The sequence below is a fragment of the Elephantulus edwardii genome, unplaced genomic scaffold (genome assembly GCF_000299155.1).
Source record: "Elephantulus edwardii isolate Elephantulus edwardi_28Jun2011 unplaced genomic scaffold, EleEdw1.0 scaffold00164, whole genome shotgun sequence".
Taxonomy (NCBI): Eukaryota; Metazoa; Chordata; class Mammalia; order Macroscelidea; family Macroscelididae; genus Elephantulus; species Elephantulus edwardii.
The window spans coordinates 4,488,470-4,512,526 of NW_006399914.1; the positions used below are offsets into that span (position 1 = coordinate 4,488,470).

The window sequence follows — 24,057 nt, forward strand, 5'->3', positions numbered from 1 at the left end:
GTCCTTGGAGAGGGACATCATGTTTGGGAGAGTGGAGGGATGGCGCAGGAGAGGAAGACCCTTGATGAGATGGATCGATTCTGTGACTGGAGTGGTGGGAATGAGTGTGTTTAAGACGGCGAGGTTGGCACAGGATAGAACGGTGTTTAGGGCTCTTGTACATAGGGTTGCTATGAGTCGCAAGTGACTCAATGGTACAAAACACAACAACAAAAATAACATGTTAGTTTACTTTCCACAGCAAATAGGTTTTTATATCTTAATTCAAAACTTACTGTCACTGAGTTGGAATCAATTCACAGGTGACTTCCCCAGGAAGTTTTTTAGAGGCTTTAAATCACATACGAATAAACTGCTTCTTTCTCTGTAGGAGTCCCTATGGATATAAATAACTGGCGAGGTACCTATAATTGCTATATAAACACTGCAGTTCCCTACAGACTAGGCTACCAGAACTCCGTTACACCTTTAAAGTTTATATTTTATGTTAAAAAAAATTAATTCGAACGCACATATCAATAAATGTGCAACAATGTAAAAATTAAAATAAAATGGTATAAACAACCACAATCTCTAACAAAATGGGTATCTTTCATGAACTTGATTATATAAATACTGTTAAGTGGACAATTTAAAATACTTTCATAATTTTAAAGAATAGCTTATTTCATGACATCATTTAGAAACATTCTTGCAAAACAACTATGAGATATCATCTCACTGCAGTAAGAATAGCAAAATTTAACAGAGCAGCAAACAATAAATGTTGCAGAGGTTGTAAAGAAATGCGAACCCTTATTCACTGTTGGTGGGAGTGGAGAATGGTGCAACCACTATGGAAGGCAGTATGGTGCTCTCAAAAAGTTGCAAATAGCAATAACATTTGACCTAGCAATAATTCCATTCCTGGTAATATAACGTAAAGAAACAGTAACTGCCACCCAAGCAGATATATGCCCACCTATGTTTATTGCTGCTTTGTTCACAATAGCAAAGAGCTGGAAACAAACCAAGTGCCCATCAACAAATGAATGGATAGAGAAGTTATGGCATATTCACACAATGGAATATTATGCAGCACTGAAAAACAAAGAAATATTATACAAAATGGGTGACCATAGAGGACATTATGCTGAGTGAAATATCTCAGTGACAAAAAGACAAATACTGCATAATGCCACTGCTGTAAAGTGGGACTGACATGGGGGTTAGGGGGAACTAAGAAAAGAGGGGATAAATAATGTACACAGTATTGAAACAGATGAGAGAGAGAACTATTTAAAAGGAATATATGATTAGGTATTATTGGCATGGCAAGAGTCCAGAATAAGAGCTTCATAGTAACATGGTCTTGGGAGCAAAGGGTGAACAGGGAAGACAGTATAACAACGAAATAACTTTTTTCCCCAAGAAAAAAGCAAAGGGGGGGAGGGGGGCGCCAGGGAGGAAAATGTGCAACAAAGAATGAATAAAAATCCAAGTTCTTTATAAACTTTCATTAAAATCTCAATAAATAAAATTATGATTCACATGTGAATAATGACCATTCAATTAGAAAAAAAAGAAAGCAAGAAACATCTTGTACTTTGCAATCAATAAAAGACAGCCGATGATTTGCATGCAGCTTCATTAAAAAGCACTGTTTGCCTATGGGAAAGAAAAATACCTTCAATGTGTTCTCTTATGAAAGGATCATCCATTATGTTGCTGTGGTTTGTTTTCAGAATCTTCTCAAATTCAGTGATGTCATTATTCTGATAGGCACTAACAGAAAAAAAAACCCAAAACAAATCAGATAATCAAAAGAACTTATCTCTCAATTTTCATATGTAAAACCAAATTATTTTTCTAACTTATAGCAAGAAAGAATGGAAATCAGAGTTAAGCACATACACATTCTTCTGCAAATGCATTTCTTATTTACGTTTTGTTATTTTAAAGATTGAATAAATAATTTTGTAGTTATATACCATACTTAATACTGCTAATTAAAATACTCTGAAAAGATATATGAACAACTGATTAACTATTTAATCTTTGAGGTTTCAAATGAAATTGTGCATTTAATTCCTAATTATTCTTAAAGAAAGAAAGCAGGTTCATGCATACTGCTAAACAGATGAGCCTGGCCTTATTCTTCCAATACAGTATATTCTCTCTACAGGGTACTCAGAAAACGTAGCTTCCTAATTTTCCTCTTCTAGAAAGTTACCAGCAACTCTCAAAATTTTTAAATATGATTACTTGATGCTTAAACTTCTCTAGCCCCAAAATTCCACTGAGCTGAACAGTGGAAAACATCAGTGGCAGAATATTAGTTCTAAATGAGGCACACACAAAGTAGAGAGTAAGGGAATTCCCTTCTGCAGAATACCAAGGGCTGATTTATGTTCACAGTTCTCAGACGTTTATAAAACGTACTTCTGAAATAAATTCTGTAACACACTACTGGGATTTGCTAAAGGTGCTGAGAAGGAAGAGGCCAACCTTCTGGATATGGCACCACTGTCTGCTTTATATGTGAGACATAGCATCAGCCACTCTGCACGCCCTCTGCTGTGCTTCCATCTGTTGGGTCGCAATATAACTTCATGTTAGGGGCAGAAGATTCAAGAGCTTCAACAGGAATTACTTTCCTCTAGTCTGCTGGCAACTGACTAGGGAGATAAAATTAGGAAGCATTATTTTCTTACCTATCTCAAATATATTTCTGTAATTTACAGTAGGAAGACAACTAGTGAAAACATTAACAGACATATTTTGGTTAGACACATTTTTAACTAAGATATCTTTAGTTTTTTTTTTCTTTAAATCTTAAAGTTATGGGACAACCCTTGCATGCACCCACTTGTTTGGGTCAAAATTCCTCATTAAAATAAACCTGAGTTCCAATATAAAGGTTTTACTGAAGTAATTTTAAGATACACTATATCTATAAATATGCCTACTACCTTTATTTTTTTACTGTAGATTCTTCTCCCTCCCTCTCCCTGTCCACCCTACAATGCACCCCTTGTTTCATATTATTGTCATACATACAATGTCTAATAATAAACTTCTTTGGACAGTTCTTCTCATCTGTTCTAAAGCAGTGTTCATTATCTATCCACTCTTTCTCCATTCTCTCCTCAACTCCATGTCTGTTCAATTTTATAACAATGATGTTATGCAGTGTTTGTCCTTTTGTGACTAAGATATTTCACTCAGCATAATGTCCTCCAGGCTCCCTCATGCTGTGTAATGATTTATGAGTTCACTGTTTTTCAATGCCATGTGAATTCCACTGTGTAAATGAATCACAGTGTCATCCATCTGTTTGTTGATGGGCTGCCCATTACTTTTTCTTTTTTTTTGTTGTTGTTGTGCGCTGTTGAATTGGATCTGACAGGCACATCAAATCAGATTTGACTGGCACAGAAGGAGATTGTCTCTCCTTCTCTAGCGGAACATCTGGTGGATTCAAACCCCATGCCTTAGGGATTGCAGTGCTGCTTCTTGCCACTAGGCCACCAGAGCGCCATGCCCATTACTTTTAATGTTTTGGTACTCAGTCCATGATTTCATTTCAGCGTATTTGATCCAATTTAATTAGCTAGAGCATTAACATAAAGGATAAAATTTTTCCTCAGTATTTCTTTAAGGTATATTGTTAAACTAAACCATTCTTTAGCAATTTAAGTTTATAAACAATTATAAATAGCATTAATTTCTAACTCATCTTTTAATGTGATCAAATGTAGATGCAATAAACAGTATGAAATGAAGATGGAGAAGTCTCCTCTCATAATTAAAATCAATTTAAAAATAAATAATAAAACAGAATAAAAATAGATGCACTGCACGAGAAATGATGAGTAAACTCCTCCTATGCAATTTACTGCCTCTGACAACCAACTGGATGGTCAGCTATGAGTTGTTTCCAACTTGATAGCAAACAGTAATAGTTTATGGACCCAAATACCCAAACCCAAATGAAGTGAAAAATACATAAAATTTTGTTACTGTGGCAACGTACAATTTCTATCTAATCAACTCAAGATCTTAGCGAATAACATTTTAAATTTTTTTAAAGATTTTATTCTTTTTTGTGTGTGTACTGCCAAATTAGATCTGACTGGTACAGGAGGAAATTGCCCTTCCTTCTCCAGCAGAGCATCTGGTAGAGAAAATCTTTTTAAAGCTATACTTAAGGTCTTCTTTTTAAAACACCCCAATACTTATAAGTCATAGCCAAATTAAAAAATCACAGATAAATTTATTATGGGCACTTTCTCAGACATTAATTATCATTATTTACATTTTCCTTGATTAAAATTTTCAACCAATTCATTTGAGTTTCTCATCAATTTGACCTCTTTCCCTCTAATTAAGAAAATCAGAATAAATATTTAAAAATTATTTCCACCTTGCCACTGAGAAAGTATATAATAAAAAATTTTGTTAATCAAATAATCTTGAAATACAGAAAATTTTTGGTTTATATGGATCAATTAATAATTCTTTTTTGGATTATGACAAGCAGAGGGCAAAAACATGAAATAATGCTTCAAAATAGCTAATGGATGAATTTAATGCACTCACACAAAAGTGCCACATACTTTGTAAAATCTTGTAATTAAGACATATAACAAAATAAATGTCAAAAAGCAAAATTTCACAAACTTTACAGTATTTCAAAACCAAGATATAAAAGAGCAAATGTTGAGTCCTGCTTGGATTTTGAGAAATTCTCTCTTTATGAAAGGAAATGTATTGCAAATAAAATATAAAATCTTACCTTACTAAGTTTGTCATTGCTAAAATTTCTGGATCATTTTTATACGGCTTGGCCTAAATGTAGTTTAAAAAAAAAAAGACAAAAAAAGAGTAACTATGTACTGGTACAAAAAATAAATTTATTTCTGTAAGAAAGCTTAAGAGAAAACTGACTAACAAAGTATACACATACCTCCTGTGAGTCAAATGGATTTATTCCCGATTTCATTAGCATATTTGCCAAAACCAAATATTTTAGGCAAGTGGTTCGTCTGGGACTTCCAGATTCATCATAATTCTTGAAGGCTTCAAAAAAATCAGTATGTGCCTTTTCAAATTCACCTTCTCGCAAGTGCATTTTACCACCACATTCTATAAAAAAATAAAGGTAAATGTAGAGTTTTGTACTTAATATAAGATAGACCACTCTATAAAGATTAAATGAAAATTATTTTAGTGGTTTACTGTGTTCTAATTCTATAATGGAATAGTTATGGTTACAGGGTACATATTTCAATTAAGTTTCTTCACTGACATTTAACAAAAAGCTTATCTTTAAAAAATGAAAAAAATTTATGAATGGAAAACAAATTTGCTTTGTACACTTTATCTCAAGTAAGAACATAAAATAACATGACTAAAATGTTATTTGTAAATCTTTAAGCTCAGATAAAGTAGAAAAACAATTTTCTACATGCAATTAAAGAATACAGATGCTGATAAAGTTACTATTGTGATCTTTGCTGATGTCTATTTTATAAGTCAAAGTCACTGACATTAAAACTTTATCAATTATTTTCAATAGTCATTAACTCATATGCAATGACACCATACTATTTTCCTGCTTCACCGTCTGCCCTCTCCAAACCAAACTTGCCTCTGATGACTCCCATGATCAGTGGGTGGGGGATGGCAGATTTTATATGAAGAGACTGCTCATAGAGTGCTTTAAGTTTTTTGTTATTTTTCTGTGCTGTATACATTTGAATTTCCAAAGCATATATTTCTAATAACTGTGTACCCTTTTTCAGGTCATCTTCTCCATCGTCAGTCTAGGAAAGCAAATAACTATGGTCAAGACAGACATTACTGACAACTGTATTTAAACAAGCACACAGGCAGAGAGTTAACTTATAGACTATTCTGTTATAATAGTTCATTTGAAGTAAATAGAAAGGAAATGAGAAAAAAAAATTCCACTGAGAAAGTATTTTAAGTTGATCCAATAAAATTTATTGACCCCCAATAAAAATGAGCTAATATTTCAATTGTTAGACCCCAGGAAATTTACTCTTACAAGGCATCTAGTTTCTGGCTAAGGAAAGTTAGCAGAGGTTATTCTGATGATGTATAAAATGCAGTAACAATTAATTCTTTATGACCTCTAGATTATAAAAATATGTATAATTTTCCTTTCTATGTTTTTCATGTCAGACAGGTAATGTGCTGACGTCGTAACAAGAGCTGATAGACACGTCATACAAAAGCATAAACACCCAATCATTACAATTATGAATTGAAAAAAGATCAACATTTATTCTTTTGAAAAGCATTTTCTGCTGTCATCTGTTTGCTGAACAGTGGATTTACTTTTGCAGAACTTAAGCTAAAATTAAAAAAGTATCAGCCAAAATTTAGTGTTTAAGATTTCTGATTTAATTTATTACCAAGTCATTATCAGAGTAATATTTAGTATATGGAAACAATTTTATATCCAGATTATTGCGCATCTCTATCTAAACATAAATATTTCAAAATACTAGGTACTATGTTGTTATATGCAATATACTACAACTCATAGAGACCCTTTGAACAACCACTCTGAATCTACCAACCTCACCATCTCTGACACAACCTGACTCCACTGACACAGTCACTGTGTCAACCCGTCTTATCCACGGTCTTTCTCTCCTGCGATGACCCTCTATCATTTCAGGCATGGTGTCTTTCTCCTGACAACATGACTAAAGTAAGTGAGATAGAGTTTCAAAATCTTTGCCTCTAAGGAGCAACCTAATTTCATTCTTTCCATTGTAGGTACTGTAATGCTATTTATAATCAATTACCATTTTATATTCTAAACAAATCAAGTTAAACTTTTCCAGAAAGTATATCACATTCTTTAAGCTCACAATCAACTACCCTCCTCCGTTCAGCTCCACTTTAAGTAGAACTGAACCCATATGCTTATAAATTCAGACTACTCATTGCCATCAAGTTGGAACGAACTCATAGCTGATGCCCCCCACCCCAGCTTTCTGAGATTGCACCCTGCAGAGGAGACTGCTCATCTTTCTCCTGTGTAGCTGCTGGTGGGTTCAAAGCACCACAGAAGCATGACCTCTGGGTTAGGAGTACAACTACATCACTAAACATAAGAAGGAATAAGTAGTTATTAAAGAATTTATAGCTATGCTTTACAAAGTAAACCATTAAATTAGTATTTGTAGTTTATTAGATTATAATGATTTTCCTGATCAACATTTTCCCCTATTCATAGAAATGACACATATGTAGTACAGGTCTGGAAGAGTATAGATATGTAATAATATTGCAACTACAATTTCAACCAATATAACTTATATTTGGTTCAGACAAAAATGTAAAAATCAAATTAGAGTTGTGCTGTCTAATCTATCTGATTATATAATTTCAATTACTTAAATTTAAAACTCAGTTTTCTGCCACACCAGTGACATTTTAAGTGTTTGAAAGTCATGAACAAACACAGAACAAATCCATAGTACAGTATTGCTAGAGGAATCACTTATTACAAATTATAGAGAACATCACTTCATCCTAAACATGTAAATATCCTTGCCAGATTTTTATAGGGCCTAAAACGAACTATGAACGGCTTATACTCCCTACGTGCTAAGAACTGGATTATTGGTACCTGTTCATTTCACAATGGATAAAGAGTCAAATTAGAATTAAAACAGGAAGAAAACACTCAGAAAAATTAGCATTCTTAATTTAAAACATGTTTTTGGAATGATGTCTGAACAAAAACACTCCTAAGTAGCATTTCCAATACAACTATTTCTTTATTAGGGAAAAAATAAGAAAAAAATAAAGGAATGCTACCTGGCAGGACTGATGTAACTGTCGTAAAATTTTCTGAAGTTTTCCATATTCCTCACGTTCTAAATATAATTTGCCAAGCTGTAAAAAAGTAAACTCATTAAACTCAAGAGACTTTAAAAAGAGAAGGTGTACATCTTTTAGGAGTTTATTTTATTAAAAAACTCCTACTCATTCTTTCAAAGAAAAAAAAAAGAGTAAGCAACTGGAATTGTTACCTTTGTGTTTGTCTTAAACCACAGTCTATCATTCTTAGCATCTTTCAAAGCTTCCAGAGTTGTTTCATAGAATTCCTGCAGTAAATCCATCTGACATAAAAAATCAGAATTCTATAATTGTAAACAGCAAATTTGTACCTGTTAATGAAGTTAATTTGAGCAAACTAAAAGTGCATCTTTGAACTTTAATACACATATACGATACACTATCTAATGTCTTACTGAATCTCTTCTACAGCCCACAAAATTAACAAAAGACTCAGTTTACAAGAGAAGAGCCCATATCTTTTTTCCATATCTGTTTTTTAATTTTAAAAATAAACTCAAGAAATACAAATCATAGGACTATATAAATTCTAAGACCACCGTTATAATTTGTTATATATCTTGTTTTTGTTATATATATTGCTTTCATTTGTATGAAAAGTAGTTGTCTGTCATTAACAGTGTTTATTCATTCAGCCTTGATTCAATAGATGTGGAAAATCCTAAGCAAACTGCTAAAAACAGAAAAGGGATTAGTTCCTTTCCTCAAAATTCTTCCACAAATATAACTAATCAGTTAATTTTGCCATGAAACTTTAAAGGTGCTAGTAAAACTCTGACGTTTAGCAAACGGGAAGTAGAGTACAATTTAAACTATATCACTATCAGTTTGCCAATCTGAATGATATTTTTTCATGGAAATCAATTACCTGTTTTTCATTATATGACTATTCCTAGACTCTAAACTCTGGCTCTAGTCTTGCTTGACTATCATATTCCATAAATCTCTGACAGCAAGAAAGTTTGACATTTCCAGGAAAAAGCTGCTTATTTGTTGAAGGCTGATGATGACATGACACAGTGACCAAGTCCTGTGATACCCACTCATTATCTATTCTTATTTTCAAAAAGTAAAAAGCTGACACAAAATAACTGGTAGAAGCAGCAATCCTTAAATTTTAAAGTAACTTACCTTTTCTTCCCCAAAAACATTTATAAATAGTACACCAAGAATGTGTTTTCATGACATGTATAGCACATCTTGTATTTTTTTAAAAAAGCTTCCATGATATACAACTTAGTGTTTTAAAAGAACATATAAATTTACCTTTCTTGATCTCTCTCTCTCTATATATATAATATAAACTCTTTAATGACTAAAATGATATTAGAATATAAAGAGGCTGACAATATTATCTTGTTTTTAGAAGTCTAAAAAGTACTAAATGTTCACAAAATACTAAATGATACAGAGAATACTTAATACTTATACAAATCCAGAAGAATGGAAGCATTATCCATTTCAGTGGCAATCTTTCAAACTAATTCTTTCTATGGTCAACCATTCATCTACTTATCCATTCTTTCCAGAAACATTTATCGAGTACCTGAATGAGTAAAGAACCCTGGTACTGGAGTGAGTTATGTTGTTATTACTAACTTAAAGGATAGTAGTGTGAATCCACCAGGAGAAAAAGGTGGCAGTCTGATCTCATTAAGATAAACCAATGTTCACATAAGTGTTATTCACCATTACAAGAACAGGGAAGCAGCCCAAATATCCAACCACAATTGAATGGATTGAGAAACTATGGTATGTTCACACAATGGAATACAGCATGCCGGAGCAATGGTTTTGTAAATCACTATCTAACTTGAGATGAACTGGGGAATAATCTGCTGAGTGAATTAACTCAGTTCCATAAGGATAAATACTGTATAAAACCATTACTGTAGAATGAGTATGAGCATCAGGGTAGGGGTAGAAGAGAGAGGATGGGCAGGGGGCTGGAGGTTGGTTAAACATCGGGGTGTATAATTTGTTGGGTGGAGGGAGGGGGGAAAGAAGGAAAGGGGAAAGATCTGGTGTGACAAACACGGTATATGAACTTTGTAAATAAACCAGTATTTAAAAAATAAAATTATAGTCTCAGAAACCCAATGGAAGGTAAGTGGGAACAAATTCAATGACAGGAGGTTCTGTTTGGTTTCTAAGTGGTAACTAGAAATTCTTGGCCTTAAAGCTATATATATATCTAATCATATTTATGGACAAATAACTTGATTAAAAGTGCTTAAGTATTTTAAATGCTCAGGATCTATTGCTAAAAAGATGATGGAGTTGATTAAAAGTTAACTGTGACAATAGTAGTTAAAAATAGAATACAAGCCTGCTAAAATTGTTTGCAGGTTATTTCAGTACCTATAGATATTATTTAAAGACACTACCTGGAGTTATTGCTTTTAAGTATTACATAATCAACAGTAAAACAATAGAAATTTTTTTAAAAAATTATTTTATTAATTTTTGTGCATGTACTGTCAAATCAGATCTGATTGGTACAGGAGGAGATTGTCCCTCCTTCTCCAGCAGAGCATCTTGCCACTAGGCTACCAGAGCTCCCTTAAGAGGAAATATTTTTAAAAACACAATGAACCTCTAGGCCTTTGGTTTGTTAGTTTGTTGGTTTTTTTCACAGTAAATACAGAAATACAACCAGTAAGGTTTTATTTTTTAAAATTAATTTTAATGAAAGTTTACAAAGACTTAGGGTTTCCAGTCATTCATTGTTGCACTTTTCTCCCTACCCACCCCCTCCCCTCAATTCACTCCCTTCCCTAAAAAGAAAAACTCTTTCAAAGCCTTCAATATAAATAATAAACTCACTGATAAACAACAAGAGAGAAATGAATCTAACCTGTTTAGAAGTGGAAATATAATCAAGAATAGAATTAATGGATTTTTCAGAATAATTTCTTGTAACTGCACTCCGAATATAGGTCAATAGTTGTTTATACCTGTTCATCATTTCTGGAAAGTTTGTCTAGGAGGAAAAAAAAAATTAGAATGTTATAAGAAATGCACTATTACACCCATTTATGTAGTAAAATACATACATAAGTATTATAGTATATAGAGTCATACACCACATAGTATCTGCTCAGGCAGCATTTGACCACATGTACCTCTGTGGCCCCAACTTTAATAAAGCCTATTACAGGAAAAATTTGCCATAACTACAAATAGGTTCTACCTTGTGATAGTCATCAAAATATTATTACTGTATGATGTTAAAGACATTTTTACATACTTGAAAAGATTTCTTTAATGTTTTTAAGCATGTTGTTTTGTCTGTATGCCATTCAAGTCAGAACTAACTCACAGTTAACCTTCCAATGGGTTTCCCGAGGCAGTAAAAGGCATGGGAAGAGACTGCTCATCCTTCTCTTGCAAAGCAGGTGGTGCATTCATTCAACTCATGCATCTTGGAGGTAGCAACACAGTCTCTTACCACTAGGCCACCAGAACACGTATTATCTTCTATTTATTAATACAAACATTTTATGAACTGATATGAACTACTTATGCACATTATGAAACTTAAAGATAGTTGATTTAGGGGTGGAATACATTAGTAGTCAAGGGATATTCATATTTCAGTTTATAAAATATGAAGGCCACAAAATGCTCAAATTATGCAACATCACATTTCCTGAAAATAACATGGGCATTAAGTGACACATGACCATCCTCTTACATAACTGAAAAATTAAAACTTATGTTGTTGTTATGTGCCATCGAGAGGCTTGCAACTCAAGAACTACCCTATGTACAAGAGCCCTAAACCCTGCTCCATCGTGTGCCAACTTCACTGCTTCTGATATGCCAACTCCCATTACCCTAATCACTAAATAATCGATTCATTTTATCAAGGGTCTTCCTCTCTTGTGCTGTCCCTCTATCCTCCCAAACATGATGTCCCTCTCATGACAGCCTCCCAAACATGACTGCTCTGGTCCCTCCTTATGTCAGACAAAGCTTCGGAATCAATGCCTCAAGGAGCAGCCCAGTTTCACCCTCTCCAGAACAAACCTGTTTGTTTTCCTAGCAGTCCATGGTATATTTAACGCTCTTCTCCAGTACCACAGTTCAAAGGCATCAATTATTTTTCTATTCATTCCTAGTCACTGTCCAGCTCTCTGGCGCACCTTAGTCTCCAGCCTGACATTGCTCTTCAGTACTCTGGCGAGATCCCTGACAGCTGACTTTCCCAATGTAATTCGTCTCTTGAGTTTCTGGCTGCTGGTACCAAGAGTACTGATTGTGGAGCTAAGCAATCTAAAACTTAACAATCTTAATCTCTTCACCATCCATTATGATGCTGCCAATTGGCCCAGTGGTAAGAAATCTTTGTTTTCTTAATGCTGAGCTTCAATCCATGGAAAGAAATACACAACAGGAGCACAAATACATTTTTTATGATAAATTTAAAATGACCAGATTATTCAGACAGATGTATGAACTCAACTTTTGCAGTCTTAAAAAAGTCTACAAATTCTAAGGCGCTTGTTGGCATTAATTGTAGCATGTTGCTAACCACACATCTCTGATAGTTCAAATCTACCAGCAGCCCACAGGAAAGGATGGGTAGTCTCAGAAACCCAATGGAGGAGTGCTACGAATTGGAACTGACCTAACGGCAGTGAGTAAGAAAAACAAGAAAGTCTATCCGATACTCTTAAGGCCATAACACACTGACTAAACTAAACAGGACAAAGTACATAAAATTAAAAGTAATAAATATTAATATAAAGTCTAACTTTTCAAATGCCTTAAGAACTAAATACACAGATTTACCCTTTTTATTCTGGGAAATCTCCAGCATCTTTTCTCTTTAGCATGGCCGTTAAACATAAAAATTTGAAGTAGAAGCATCTTCTCAGGAGCAGGTACTCATCCTATTGTCAAGAAATGGTTCCCACCTAAGGTACTACTCTATGTTTTTAGGTGTCATCAAGTTGGTTCTTACCCAAGTAGGTTTTGTACCTCATACACAAAAGAATGAAATTATGTCCAATCCTGCACAATTCTCACAATCACTGCTGTATTTGCAACTACTGTTGCAGCCACTGGGCCAGTGCACCTCACTGAGGGTTCTTACTTTCACTAGTCCCCAACTAAGCAAAATGTCCTTCTCCAGGGACTGGTCTCTTCTGTTAATGTGTCCAAAGTATTTGTGATATAAGGATGCTTAGAGGCATCCTTGCATTTAAGGAGTGGTGTTCCAAGATAGATTTGTTTATACACTTGGCAATCCATGGTATAGTCAATATTCTTCACCAATAAAACAAAACAAAACAAAAAAATCAATTCTTCTTTATTCATTGTCCTGCTCTTGTTTTTGTAAGGCTGACGGGAAAAAAAAAAGTCAGTTCTTAACTACTGATTATACGGCAGCAGCTGATTGTGGATGCAAATACAATTAAATTCTTGACAATATCAATCTTTTATGATGATGCTTATTGGTCCAGTAGTGAAAATCAGTTTTCTTCACATAAAGATGTACAATCCATATTCAAAGTCATAGCCTTTGAGTTTCATCATGTCTTAAGTTGGTCCTCTTTGCTTTCAGAAAGCAAGGTTACATTACTTGCAGCTGCAGGTTACTAATGCTTATTCCAATCCTGATGCCACATTCTTCACAATCTAGCTTCTCAGATTTTATCACCGGTTCCTAATCATATGCTACCTTCTGAAATGGTTCAACAACCAATTCTTTATGAGTACCATCAGTGTGGTACCACATTCATATTCTTTCCATCTTCTTGATACCTGTGTAATTAATTTATTGTCTACACATATAGCAACTTGAGGATTACTTTTTTTTTGTCAGTTCTTTCAGCTTGAGAAAGGCTGAAGACATGCTTCCCTATAGGTTTTTTAATTCCAAGTTTTCACAGATCTTCTTACAATATTTTATCTTTTTTGAGCTGTCCTTTGAAATTTTCTGTTTGGATTTTATACTTCATTTATTTCTTTTGCTTTAGCTACTGAATGTTTAAGAGCAAGCTCCACAGTCTATTTTTATATTCTATCTATCTATAAATAAACGACTTTTTACTTTCTTACTGTATGATGTCCTTGACATCATCTCACAACCAGCTGGTCTTTGGTCAGTGTAGTCACTGCATCATATTTATTCTTGAGATATGACATAACTCATGTCTTTGAGTTGCAGATTTGCACAGGAGTGCTGAACATCCCATGGACCACCAAAAATACAAATAAGTCTTGGAGAAAGTACAGCCAGAGTATTTGCTAGAGGCAAGGACAACAAAGCTTCATTTCACATACTTTGGGTGTGTCCTTTGGATATTCTTTGGTGTATCATCTGGTCTCACATACTTTGAAGCAAGTCCTGGGAAAATGACATCATGTTGGGCAAGGTGGAGGGTCAAAGGAAGAAGGAAGCCCCTCAACGAGATGGTCTGACAGTGACTAACAATGGGCTCCAGTATATTAAGTTATGGGGATGGAACAGGTATGGCAGAGCTCTGATCCTTTGTTCACAGCATCACTATGAGTTGTAGTCAACTCCCAGCACCAAACAACATCTCTTACAGGATTATTTTTATTATTCATTATTATTCCAGGAAATATATTCCTGAAATAATAAAACACTACTAGAGGTCTTTTGTTCATACAGTCACTATGAGTTCTCTACTTCGTGTGTTTAACTTCAAGACTGTGCATCCACAGTTTTCATAATCTCCAATTGCTCTTAATATCCCATTTTTTAAAAAATTGTTATTTTAATGAACATTTACAGAAAAACTGGATATTCATGTATTGTTGTGCATTTTCTTCCCTACCTGTTGCAGTTCACTTTATTTTTTTTTTTCCTTGTGTGCTATCAAATCTGATCCGACTGGCACAGGAGATTGCACCTCCTTCTCCAGTGGAACAACTGGTCGATCTGAACTGTGAGCCTTCGGGATTGAAGCACAACTTCTTGCCACGAGGCCACCAGAGCTCCTTAATATCCCATTTTTAAAAAAATTAATTTTAATAGAAGTTTACAGAGACTTAGGGTTGGCTTCCAGTCATTCACTGTTGCACTTTAATCTCCCATTTTTGGGGGGTTCTATACTACTTATGTTTCGTTTTTACAGTGGCTTCTCATTTTACTTTTATACTTTTAATTGTGTGTTAAGTGAAAGTGTACAGAGCTGATTCCTCATTCAACCACTGTTTTACAACATTAACTACAACCCCACATAGTAACAGCACTCCTCTTACTCCCTCCTGGTGGTTCTTGCTTCCGTGTGTCCTTTTAGACATTCCCTAAATTTTTTATAATTCATAAAAGTATATGTATTAAAAACTACTTCTGTGTATAAGCTTGTAAACTTAGGAGATTGAGGTAGAGGAGGCAGCACCTTATCAGTAAATTGGAAAATCCAAGATCCAAGTGACAAAGTACATCTTGTGGTAGGATCATTATGGATATACAACTACATGGACTTTTGAGATTTTACCTTAGTACTGAACTGGGATTTTAACCAAAAGTTATAGGGTTTATGTAATTTCTTTATGCATTTAATTTTAGAAATTTAAAGCTAGGCTAATAAATGATGTTACTATAACTGAAGATTGAGGGGAAGCTAGGTGATCATTATTGGGCTTTATCTGTAGTAGTGAGCATACTGAACCGTTCCCACCAAACCAAATTTACACTGTCAAAAACCACAGTTCTATGTGTTCACTAGGAGTTCTACTTTGAACCCAACTAAAAAACAAGAAGAGGGAAGTACGGTCAAGAAGAGAAGCCGAAATTACCTTTATTCACAGATGCTACAACAGTAAACAAAAAGGAGATAAAGTAAGCAGACTACCAAAAAACTTTTCTTTCTCATTTCTGCTCTGGGTAAAATGGCAATTCAAGTCTTAAATATTATTGAAATGCATTCAAATACAAAAATATGTTAAGTAGATTTCTGTAAAGGACTAAGTATTACTGCAAACTACAGATTCTTAAAACAGTTAAGCATTCAACCACTAAGATTATATAATCATATCTGTTTCTTGAGATATACTTGATTATAGTGCCACAGCCCTTTAAATTTCTAATTTAAATATAATATACATCTGCATTTAGAAATCTTATAAACAATTGGAAAGCAAGCACAGAAGCTTTGGGTAGAAAAGGGAGGCTATAAAAGTAGAATAAACTAAAAAAAAAGTACATATAGTTTATTTCCTTAGAGATAAACATAATACATACTTAATAACACTGTATGTTTTGATAGTTCTGATATTTGAGAAGAAGAAATCAGTCAAAACATTCTATGGGTCATTTTGCTAGACATGATGGGAACCTCTTTCATTAAAGTGTGGGAGTGGATACAAGAGTTCCATTACATCAAATAACAAAAGACTGCTGCTGTTGCTGGGTGCCGCTCAGTCAGTTTTGACTCAGTGATACTCAGTACAATGGAACGAAACCCTGAATGGTCTGCACCATGCTCACAATTCATGCTGTGCTTAGCCCACTCTTCATGTACTGTCACTCCATCTTGTTGAGTATCTTCTCTATTTTGCTGACCCTCTACCAACTATGATGTCTGTCTCCAGGGACTGGTCAAAGCAAGATTAGTGGAAGTTGACCAGACAAACATGCTAATTAATTCAGAGAGTTCAAATTTCAGATAGATAGAATGCAGATATTAATTGGGAAAAGTAAGAGACCAGGCAATTATAGAAACAGGGCATCAGCTATCCTTCCATTTGCCATTGCTCCTGTACCATCTGAAGAACTTACTTCTCCTAATCTGAGCACTACTTTATTTTTCTTCTCATAGTTCCTTTCCCCTTAGTGATCTAAGACTCTTCTCTGCATCTGTTCTTTCTTTCATCTGTTTCTTTTTCTGTCCACTTTTACCTAGTACTCTTGAATTATGTTTGACCAATCTAAGCATATTAATGATGGACATTTTGAGTGTACAGTATTATGACAATTTCAGTTTCATTCAGCAAAATATCAGAATACTAAGTGAGTCCCTACTACCATAATAGGTTCTAGAAGTGAAGCCAAAAAAGTCCTCCTTTCAGGGAGCTTACAGTCTACTGTGAGATAAGTACTGTGAAACAACAAACAGAAGTAAAAAGAGCAAGTGGTGATATAGACAAAGAAGAAAAACAGCAGGGCAAGGAGAAAGTAAGTGATGGGAAGATTATTATTTCTGAAAGAGTGGTCAGGGGGAGGTCATTCTGATATCTGGAGATCTAGCAACAGATACTTGAATCAAGGGAGGAAAAGAATCAGCTATCTGGGGGATAAGCAATTAGGCAGAGGAAACAGCCAAATGTAAGCCAGTAAGAAAAAGCACAGAAAACAAGATCAAAAAGGTAGCAAAGACTGAGCTTTCATAGGGCCTTATAGACTCTGATAGGGACTCTGAATTTTATTGAGGAGGATAGAAACCATTTGAAGATTTTGAGCAAAAGGATGTAAATTGACTTACATGTTAAAAAGATCACTCTGCTGCTTGTGAAGAACAGACTGCAGCAGGGCAAGAATGGAAGTTAGATCAGTTATGGGTCTATTGCAATAATCCAGGTCAGAGATGATGTTGGCTTAGACCAGAGTAGCAGAAGTAGAAATGGTTAGAAGCAGCCAGATATTGGATATATTTTGAAGATATATAAAGCCACCTGGATTTGCCAAAAAATTATTTGTGGGTGAGAGACAAAGAGAAGAATCAAGAGTAAAACCAGATTTTTTTGGCTTAAGCCAGAGGAAGAGGAACTTTTCTAAATAACAAATATTTTAAAACTTTAAACACTGAAAGAATATGGTGGGGGGGGGAGAGGGGAGGGGGGGGTGCGGGGAGAAGGGTGCAACAATGAATGAATGGAATTCCAAAATCTCTGTAGATGTTCATTGAAATGAAAAATAAACAAACTAAATAAAAAAAAAAAGAATATGGTGGAAAGGCCACTTTATAAATAATACAGCTAAACAATGTCTTTGTATTTACAAGGACAGGTTTTCTTAAACAGAAATTTTTGTATTTTATGCAGATTTTCTTCCTAATTGACTCAAGATAGTTAAAACCACAAAACATGCTAAATATAGGAAAATGTGCATAGAACTATTTGAGACGTAGCTGTGGTAATATTTGCTGCCTTGAGGTTTTTTTACCTACTCAACTTAGTTCTTGGAAAAAAAAAATCTTACCAACTTGAAGTTAATCTTAATCATTTGTTTCAGTGCTTTAAATCCCCATTCTCCTTTTTCACCTTCAAGTTCCAAAACCTAAAAGGAGGAGACATTTTTAGTTCTTAAATGAATTTTTTTTTTTAGTTCTTAAATGAATTTTACATCATACAAAACACCTGGGGTAAAACCACTAGGGATTTATCGATGACATTATTAGAAAGATAAACTTTAAGACACAGAATTAACAGGAGAAACGAACAAGAACCTTTTGGAAACTGCTTAAGGCTGCTTTTGGGTCATCTTCTTTTAATGCTTTGGAATTATAGTACTGATTTTCCAAGTCCACATTTGGTTCGGAGTTACTATCTTCAGAGTATTCCTGTGTATAGAAAAGAAATTATAATGAAGAAAAAAAATCCACAAAACATCTACAACTCACACTGTAAAAAGTGACAATTTTAAAAATGAAAAAACTATGTATTTATCCAAAACAATCTTAAATGTATAGGAAAAATAAACAAGTGGGTAGTAAAAGAATTTTTCAGATTAAAGCAAGAGTTTCTGTAATTCAACACAAAAGGAAAATGCAAAAACCTCATGTTGGCTAATAATTCTGTGTGGTTAATATTTTTTTGGTTATTGTATTCATCTTTACATATTTATTAAACATTTGTCTTTGTAATAATTATCCCTCTTTAGTCCTGTAATTTCTTTTTCTCTAGTTGCTAAGTCAAATTTCATTATTCTAACATGCTCTGTATACCTGGGAATACAATCAACATATGATACAATCATTTACTGCTAAAAAGATAGTATTTTCCCCCAAATAAGATGTTCAGATATAATGTGAAGAATCACATAGCAGGGACTTTTGTATTTTTAAAAACTCTAATATGCATATTTTTTTGCAGAAAATATAATAACTCTACGCTCTGGCTTACCTGTACTTCACATTACTAAACTGTTAAATTAATACAGATTATCAGCTTTATATCAGATGAAAATAAGTAAAACAAGAGGGATTATGAGATTCATGTAAATTCTAACCGGGAGAAACATTATTGGAACAATAATGCAAAAGGTAAATAAGGAATCAAACAACTATTCTGTGGAGCCCTATGTAAATTAGTTTAAAATAGTTCCAAGATACTAAATCTAATAATGAGGATTAAAAAACACACAGAGATTTTAAAAACTTATTTAAATTTTTAGGAGATGCAAAAGAAAAATTCGTCATTGTAAAGGGTAAGTTTAGGTCTAGTTACAAATGAAAAATAGCCCAAGTAAACACAGAAAGACAAGAATAATATTACATTCATATTTCTAAGTCCACACACAGTAATTTTTTCATAGAGGTATTTATGGAAATTATGTTAGTCTCAAAAGCAGAGACATAAAGGTACACTGGTATAGTTAAGTAGTAGAAAGCTAAAAAACACTAATAGAAGATTAATTTTTTTTTTCCCCTACGAAGTGTAGGAGGGAGTTGTTTAATATCAGCATAAAGCAAGTTTTATCTAGCTAACAGGACAAACTGACAATAGTGGCTTTACAATAGGCGCCCTCTAGAGGCTAATTATTTCCTAGCGTTAAGACAGGAAGCTCTGCGGTGCAGACCGGAGAACTACCACCAGAACTCAGTTATGTTTCACCTTAAATCCCCTTAAGTATGAAACAAAATTCAAAGAGGTAAATAAATTTCATAATCAGTCAATCACCTTTTAACTCTATTTTTACTATAATACAACTGGTCTGACTATAATATAATGGATCTAACTAAAAATTAGTAATGAATTATGCCAATTATACATCTGTGACAGTGATGGCTGCTGAGTTGGGTTTTTAAAATAAGTAGAAGTCAGCTTGCTGGACAAAATGAATACACTCTGTTTACTTGAACAGAAATCTCTAAAAGTACAGGTAGATAAATCACCAATTTATTTATTTCCTCCCTGTCCTATGACACTACTCAAAAAAATGTCATCTCTCAAGAGAATACAACAGCCTCTGTCTTTAAGTTTCAAGGGCCAGTCTTCTAATAGTGAACAGTCAGAACACTGTGAAATGTAAATCATCTCATCATTCTTCTTTTAAAAAATGTCCTTTTGGAATGAAGGCTGAACAGTGGAGTGGGATTGGGGGGAAGGGACTGCATAACAATGAGAGTTTTTCACTTTTCAAGGAGAGGAGTGAATGGGGGATGGGAATGGGCAGGGAGAAAAGTGCAACAATGACTGACTGGAAACCCTAAGCCTCTGTAAACTTCCATTAAAATTAATAAAAAAAAATTTTTTTTAATGCCCTTTTCACTGCTCTTAAAATTAAGGTCAAAGTCACCAAAGTCTAACAATGTGATTCAGCCATATTTCTTTTTGTTCTTTTTAAGGGAAATGATTTTTTTTAATTTTTAAAAAATTAATTTTAATGAACGTTTACAGAGATTTTGGATTTCCATACATTGTTGCATTTTTCTCCCTTCCCACCCGTCTCCCCCCAGTTCTCTCTTCTCTTGAAAAGCAAAAGAAAAATTATTTCATTGGTATAGAATCCTCCCCTTCCAACCTGAGTACACTCCACTATGCAACCTTCATTCTGGACTCTTGTCATTACCATAATATCCAATCATATATCACTTTCAAACAGTTCTCTCCCTCATATGTTTCAATGCAGTATACATAATTTATCCAATTTTTCTCAGTCCCACCCCAACCCTGCTGTCAGTCCCATTCTACAATACTGGCATCATGCAGCACCGGTCCTTTTGTGACTGAGATACTTCACTCAGCATAATGTCCTCTACGGTCACCCATTTTGAATAATACTGCATGAATTCCTTGTTTTTCAGAGCAGCATGGTATTCCATGAGTGAATATACCACATGGGTACTTAGGTGGTTTCCAACTCTTTGCTATTGTGAACAAAGCTACAATAAACATGGGTGTGCGTATATCTGCTTGTGTGGCAGTTATGGTCTCTTTGGGGTATATTCCCAGTAGTGGAACTGTTGGGTCAAATGGTATCTCTATTTACAATTTTTTGAGAAAGTGCCACACCACCTTCCACAGTGGTTGCACCATTTTACACTTCCACCAACAGTGAAAAAGGGCTCCAGTTTCTCCATAACCTCTCCAGCATTTGTTGCTTGCTGTTCTGTTAAATTTGGCTATTCTTACTGGGATGAAATATCTCATAGTTGTTTTGATTTGCAGCTCTCTCAGAGCTAGGGATTTTGAACATTTCTTCATGTATTCTGAATGTCTTCTTTGGTGAAGTGTCTTGTTCATATCCTGTGCCCATTTTTCAACTGGGTTATTTCCCTTTATCTAGCTTTTATTTCTATACTGTAGATTTTGTAGCTAAAAAGAAAAAAAAAATCACAGTGATGGAGAAAAGACTTCCACTGTTATATATATGAATGAGTGAAAAACTGGCTTGTTTTAACTCTTAAGTTGTTTATATCGTTCTTGCAGATTTGAGGCATGCTAGACCCAAATCTGTAAATACCCAACTGTCTTAAAGACAAACAAAACTGTCAAACTAGCGATTCCTAGACATTTGGAAATTGTTTGCTTTGCTTACCTATAGAATTGCAGCCAGTATCTGATCTTAAAAAATTGAAAAAATTGACTGCCTTTGGGATGGCAATGCAATTAGTTACCCATTAGTCTACAGATTGAAAAAACAAAACAAAAACACAGCAACAACCTGCATTATGGACACCAAGATGCTGCTACCATTGGAACTCTTTGACTTAGGACACTGACATACACACACCCTCCCCCTGGCCAATGAGATTTCCTTCATTCTGTTCCACTTCTGGCTTCTCGGAGCAGTTTTCTCTGGAAGAACTCTTGCTGTGGAGTCAACTCTGCCACTGCCAAACAAAGCAGCAGGCCCCAACAGTATACTGTGCACCTGCTGTATCATTTCTTTCCCGTTAATCAGCCCTGAATTCTCTCAAACTCACTAGTTTCTGAATTTAGTGAAAACTTGTATATTTGATTTCACTGAAACTGTCCTTGTTGAGGTTTCATCAATTTTACGTCTTAACACCAAGTCTTACCACTTTACCACTGCTTGTTATACTAGAAAAATTTTTGAGTTTTCCCTTCTCTGGCAGTTTTCTGGCTTTTGTGGGTTTTACTGTAAGGCTTTTTGGTTTTTCTTATGATAGGGATTAAGAAATGGACTATAACACAAGTGAAAAATCATAAAAATGGCCAAAGTCAATAGATTGGTAAAAAAAACCAAACACACACCTTTTCCCACCTTTTGAGCCCTGAAGTGAACTTACTCCTTTCACAATTTTTGGCCAATGTGGTTGTTGTTATATACCACATCAAGTCAACTACAACTCACTGAGACCCTGTGAACAACAGATTTTAACCTTAAACTATCCTGCACGATCCCCATGCTCTCCACCATGCTTAAGCCCACTGTTACAGTCAATGCATCAATCCAATTTGACTGAGGATCTTCTCTCTTCTACTGACCCTCTCCCTTTCTCAAACTGCCTTCTTCTGACAACACGTCCAAAGTCTGTGAGACTGCGAATTAACAGCATGCAGGTGGTACTCAGTCCTCAGAACAATTAACCACACAAGACCAAAAGGGCAGCCTTTACCCAGGGACAAAATCTGAGAAGGTAAAGGAGGAGGAGAGAAGAATGTACCGAAATAAGAACCATATATAAGAGGCTAATTGAGTGCTGTTATAATGTGGAGACTGTAATCAATGTCATAACACAAAATGTACATAAATAGTATATTAGAATTCTTTGAGCTTTCATTCAAATTACCAAAAAAATCTCCAAAGAAATGGATTATAAATATATTTTGCAAAATTTTAATTATACTTTTAAGCAGCTATTATTGCTAAAATGTATAAATAAGCAAGAATTTGCACAACTCTTGTGTTACCGATTTGCTTGTTTTGAACAAGTTCCCTTTTATGAAATCACATGTTTAATGTTTTTTTAAAAAAAACATTAAACGTTTTTATCATTTAAACCAGATTTTCTGACATCTCCAACTTGTCACTGGCTGCTCAGAGAACCACACCATTCCCACACGCCATGAACCACAAAAAGCTAGTGTTATTACACTGACATAACTTTTTAAAATCAATGTATTTGTATTCTACTATAGCTTACTTATGTGTTTGCTAGCCTATCATCCGTTCTAATAAAACAGATCAAGACAGAGTAGGAAGAAGGACAGTCCATCCACTTCTGAAATTGCAAACCTTCGAAAACCATTTGAACAACAGAACACACTTGGACTATTATATATATATCATTGGAGATTAAGCTTTCATATTGGGAAACAAACAAAAAGACTATTATAATGACAAAAAGCCCCTACTACTATTCAAATACACATATCAATAACTAAAGCCACAGGGAAGAAAATATATTTCTAGGAACTTCTGCAGTCTCAAATCGATCAAACATACAATTAAGATTCATTAATTATCACTGGTAACTGAACTAGAATGTACAAAAAGTTGAGACCGGGAAGAGACACCAGGAGTCAAAAAATATGGGGCTTGGAGACAGAAATGAAGCTAGAGATTGTTACTGTTACATACTGTCAAGTCATTTGTGACTCACAGCGACCCTATGTACAACAGCTCTGGAACCTGCTCTATCCTGAGCCAAACTTATCATCTCTGACACACCTACCGCCACTGCCCTAGTCACTCAGTCAATCATCTCATCGTAGTTCTTCCTCTCTTGAGCTATCCCTCCACCTTCCCAAGCATGATGTTTTTCTCCAAGGCCTGGGCCCTCCTTGCAACACGCCCAAATCATGTCAGACGGAGCTTCAAAATCCTTTCCTCCAAGAAACAGCCTGGTTTCACCCTCTCTAGGATGAACCTGCTTCTTCTCCAATACCACAGCTCAAAGGCATTGATTCTCCTTCTATCATCCTTAGTCATTCTCCAGCTTTCTGATGCCTACCAAGTAACTGTGAAGGCTATGGCCGAGTTTAGGAGCACCTTAGTCTCTA

General features: G+C 34.7%; 1 protein-coding gene across 1 annotated transcript in view; it reads right to left on the bottom strand.

The window, feature by feature from the left end:
* COPS2 (COP9 signalosome subunit 2) overlaps positions 1-24,057 on the bottom strand; it is a 41,910-nt gene that overhangs the window by 5,915 nt on the left and 11,938 nt on the right. The window contains 9 exon segments of the mRNA XM_006895300.1: positions 1,667-1,764; positions 4,778-4,830; positions 4,949-5,127; positions 5,633-5,807; positions 7,843-7,920; positions 8,058-8,147; positions 10,742-10,867; positions 18,065-18,142; positions 18,312-18,425. Of these exon segments, the coding sequence (XP_006895362.1) occupies positions 1,667-1,764; positions 4,778-4,830; positions 4,949-5,127; positions 5,633-5,807; positions 7,843-7,920; positions 8,058-8,147; positions 10,742-10,867; positions 18,065-18,142; positions 18,312-18,425 (991 nt within the window).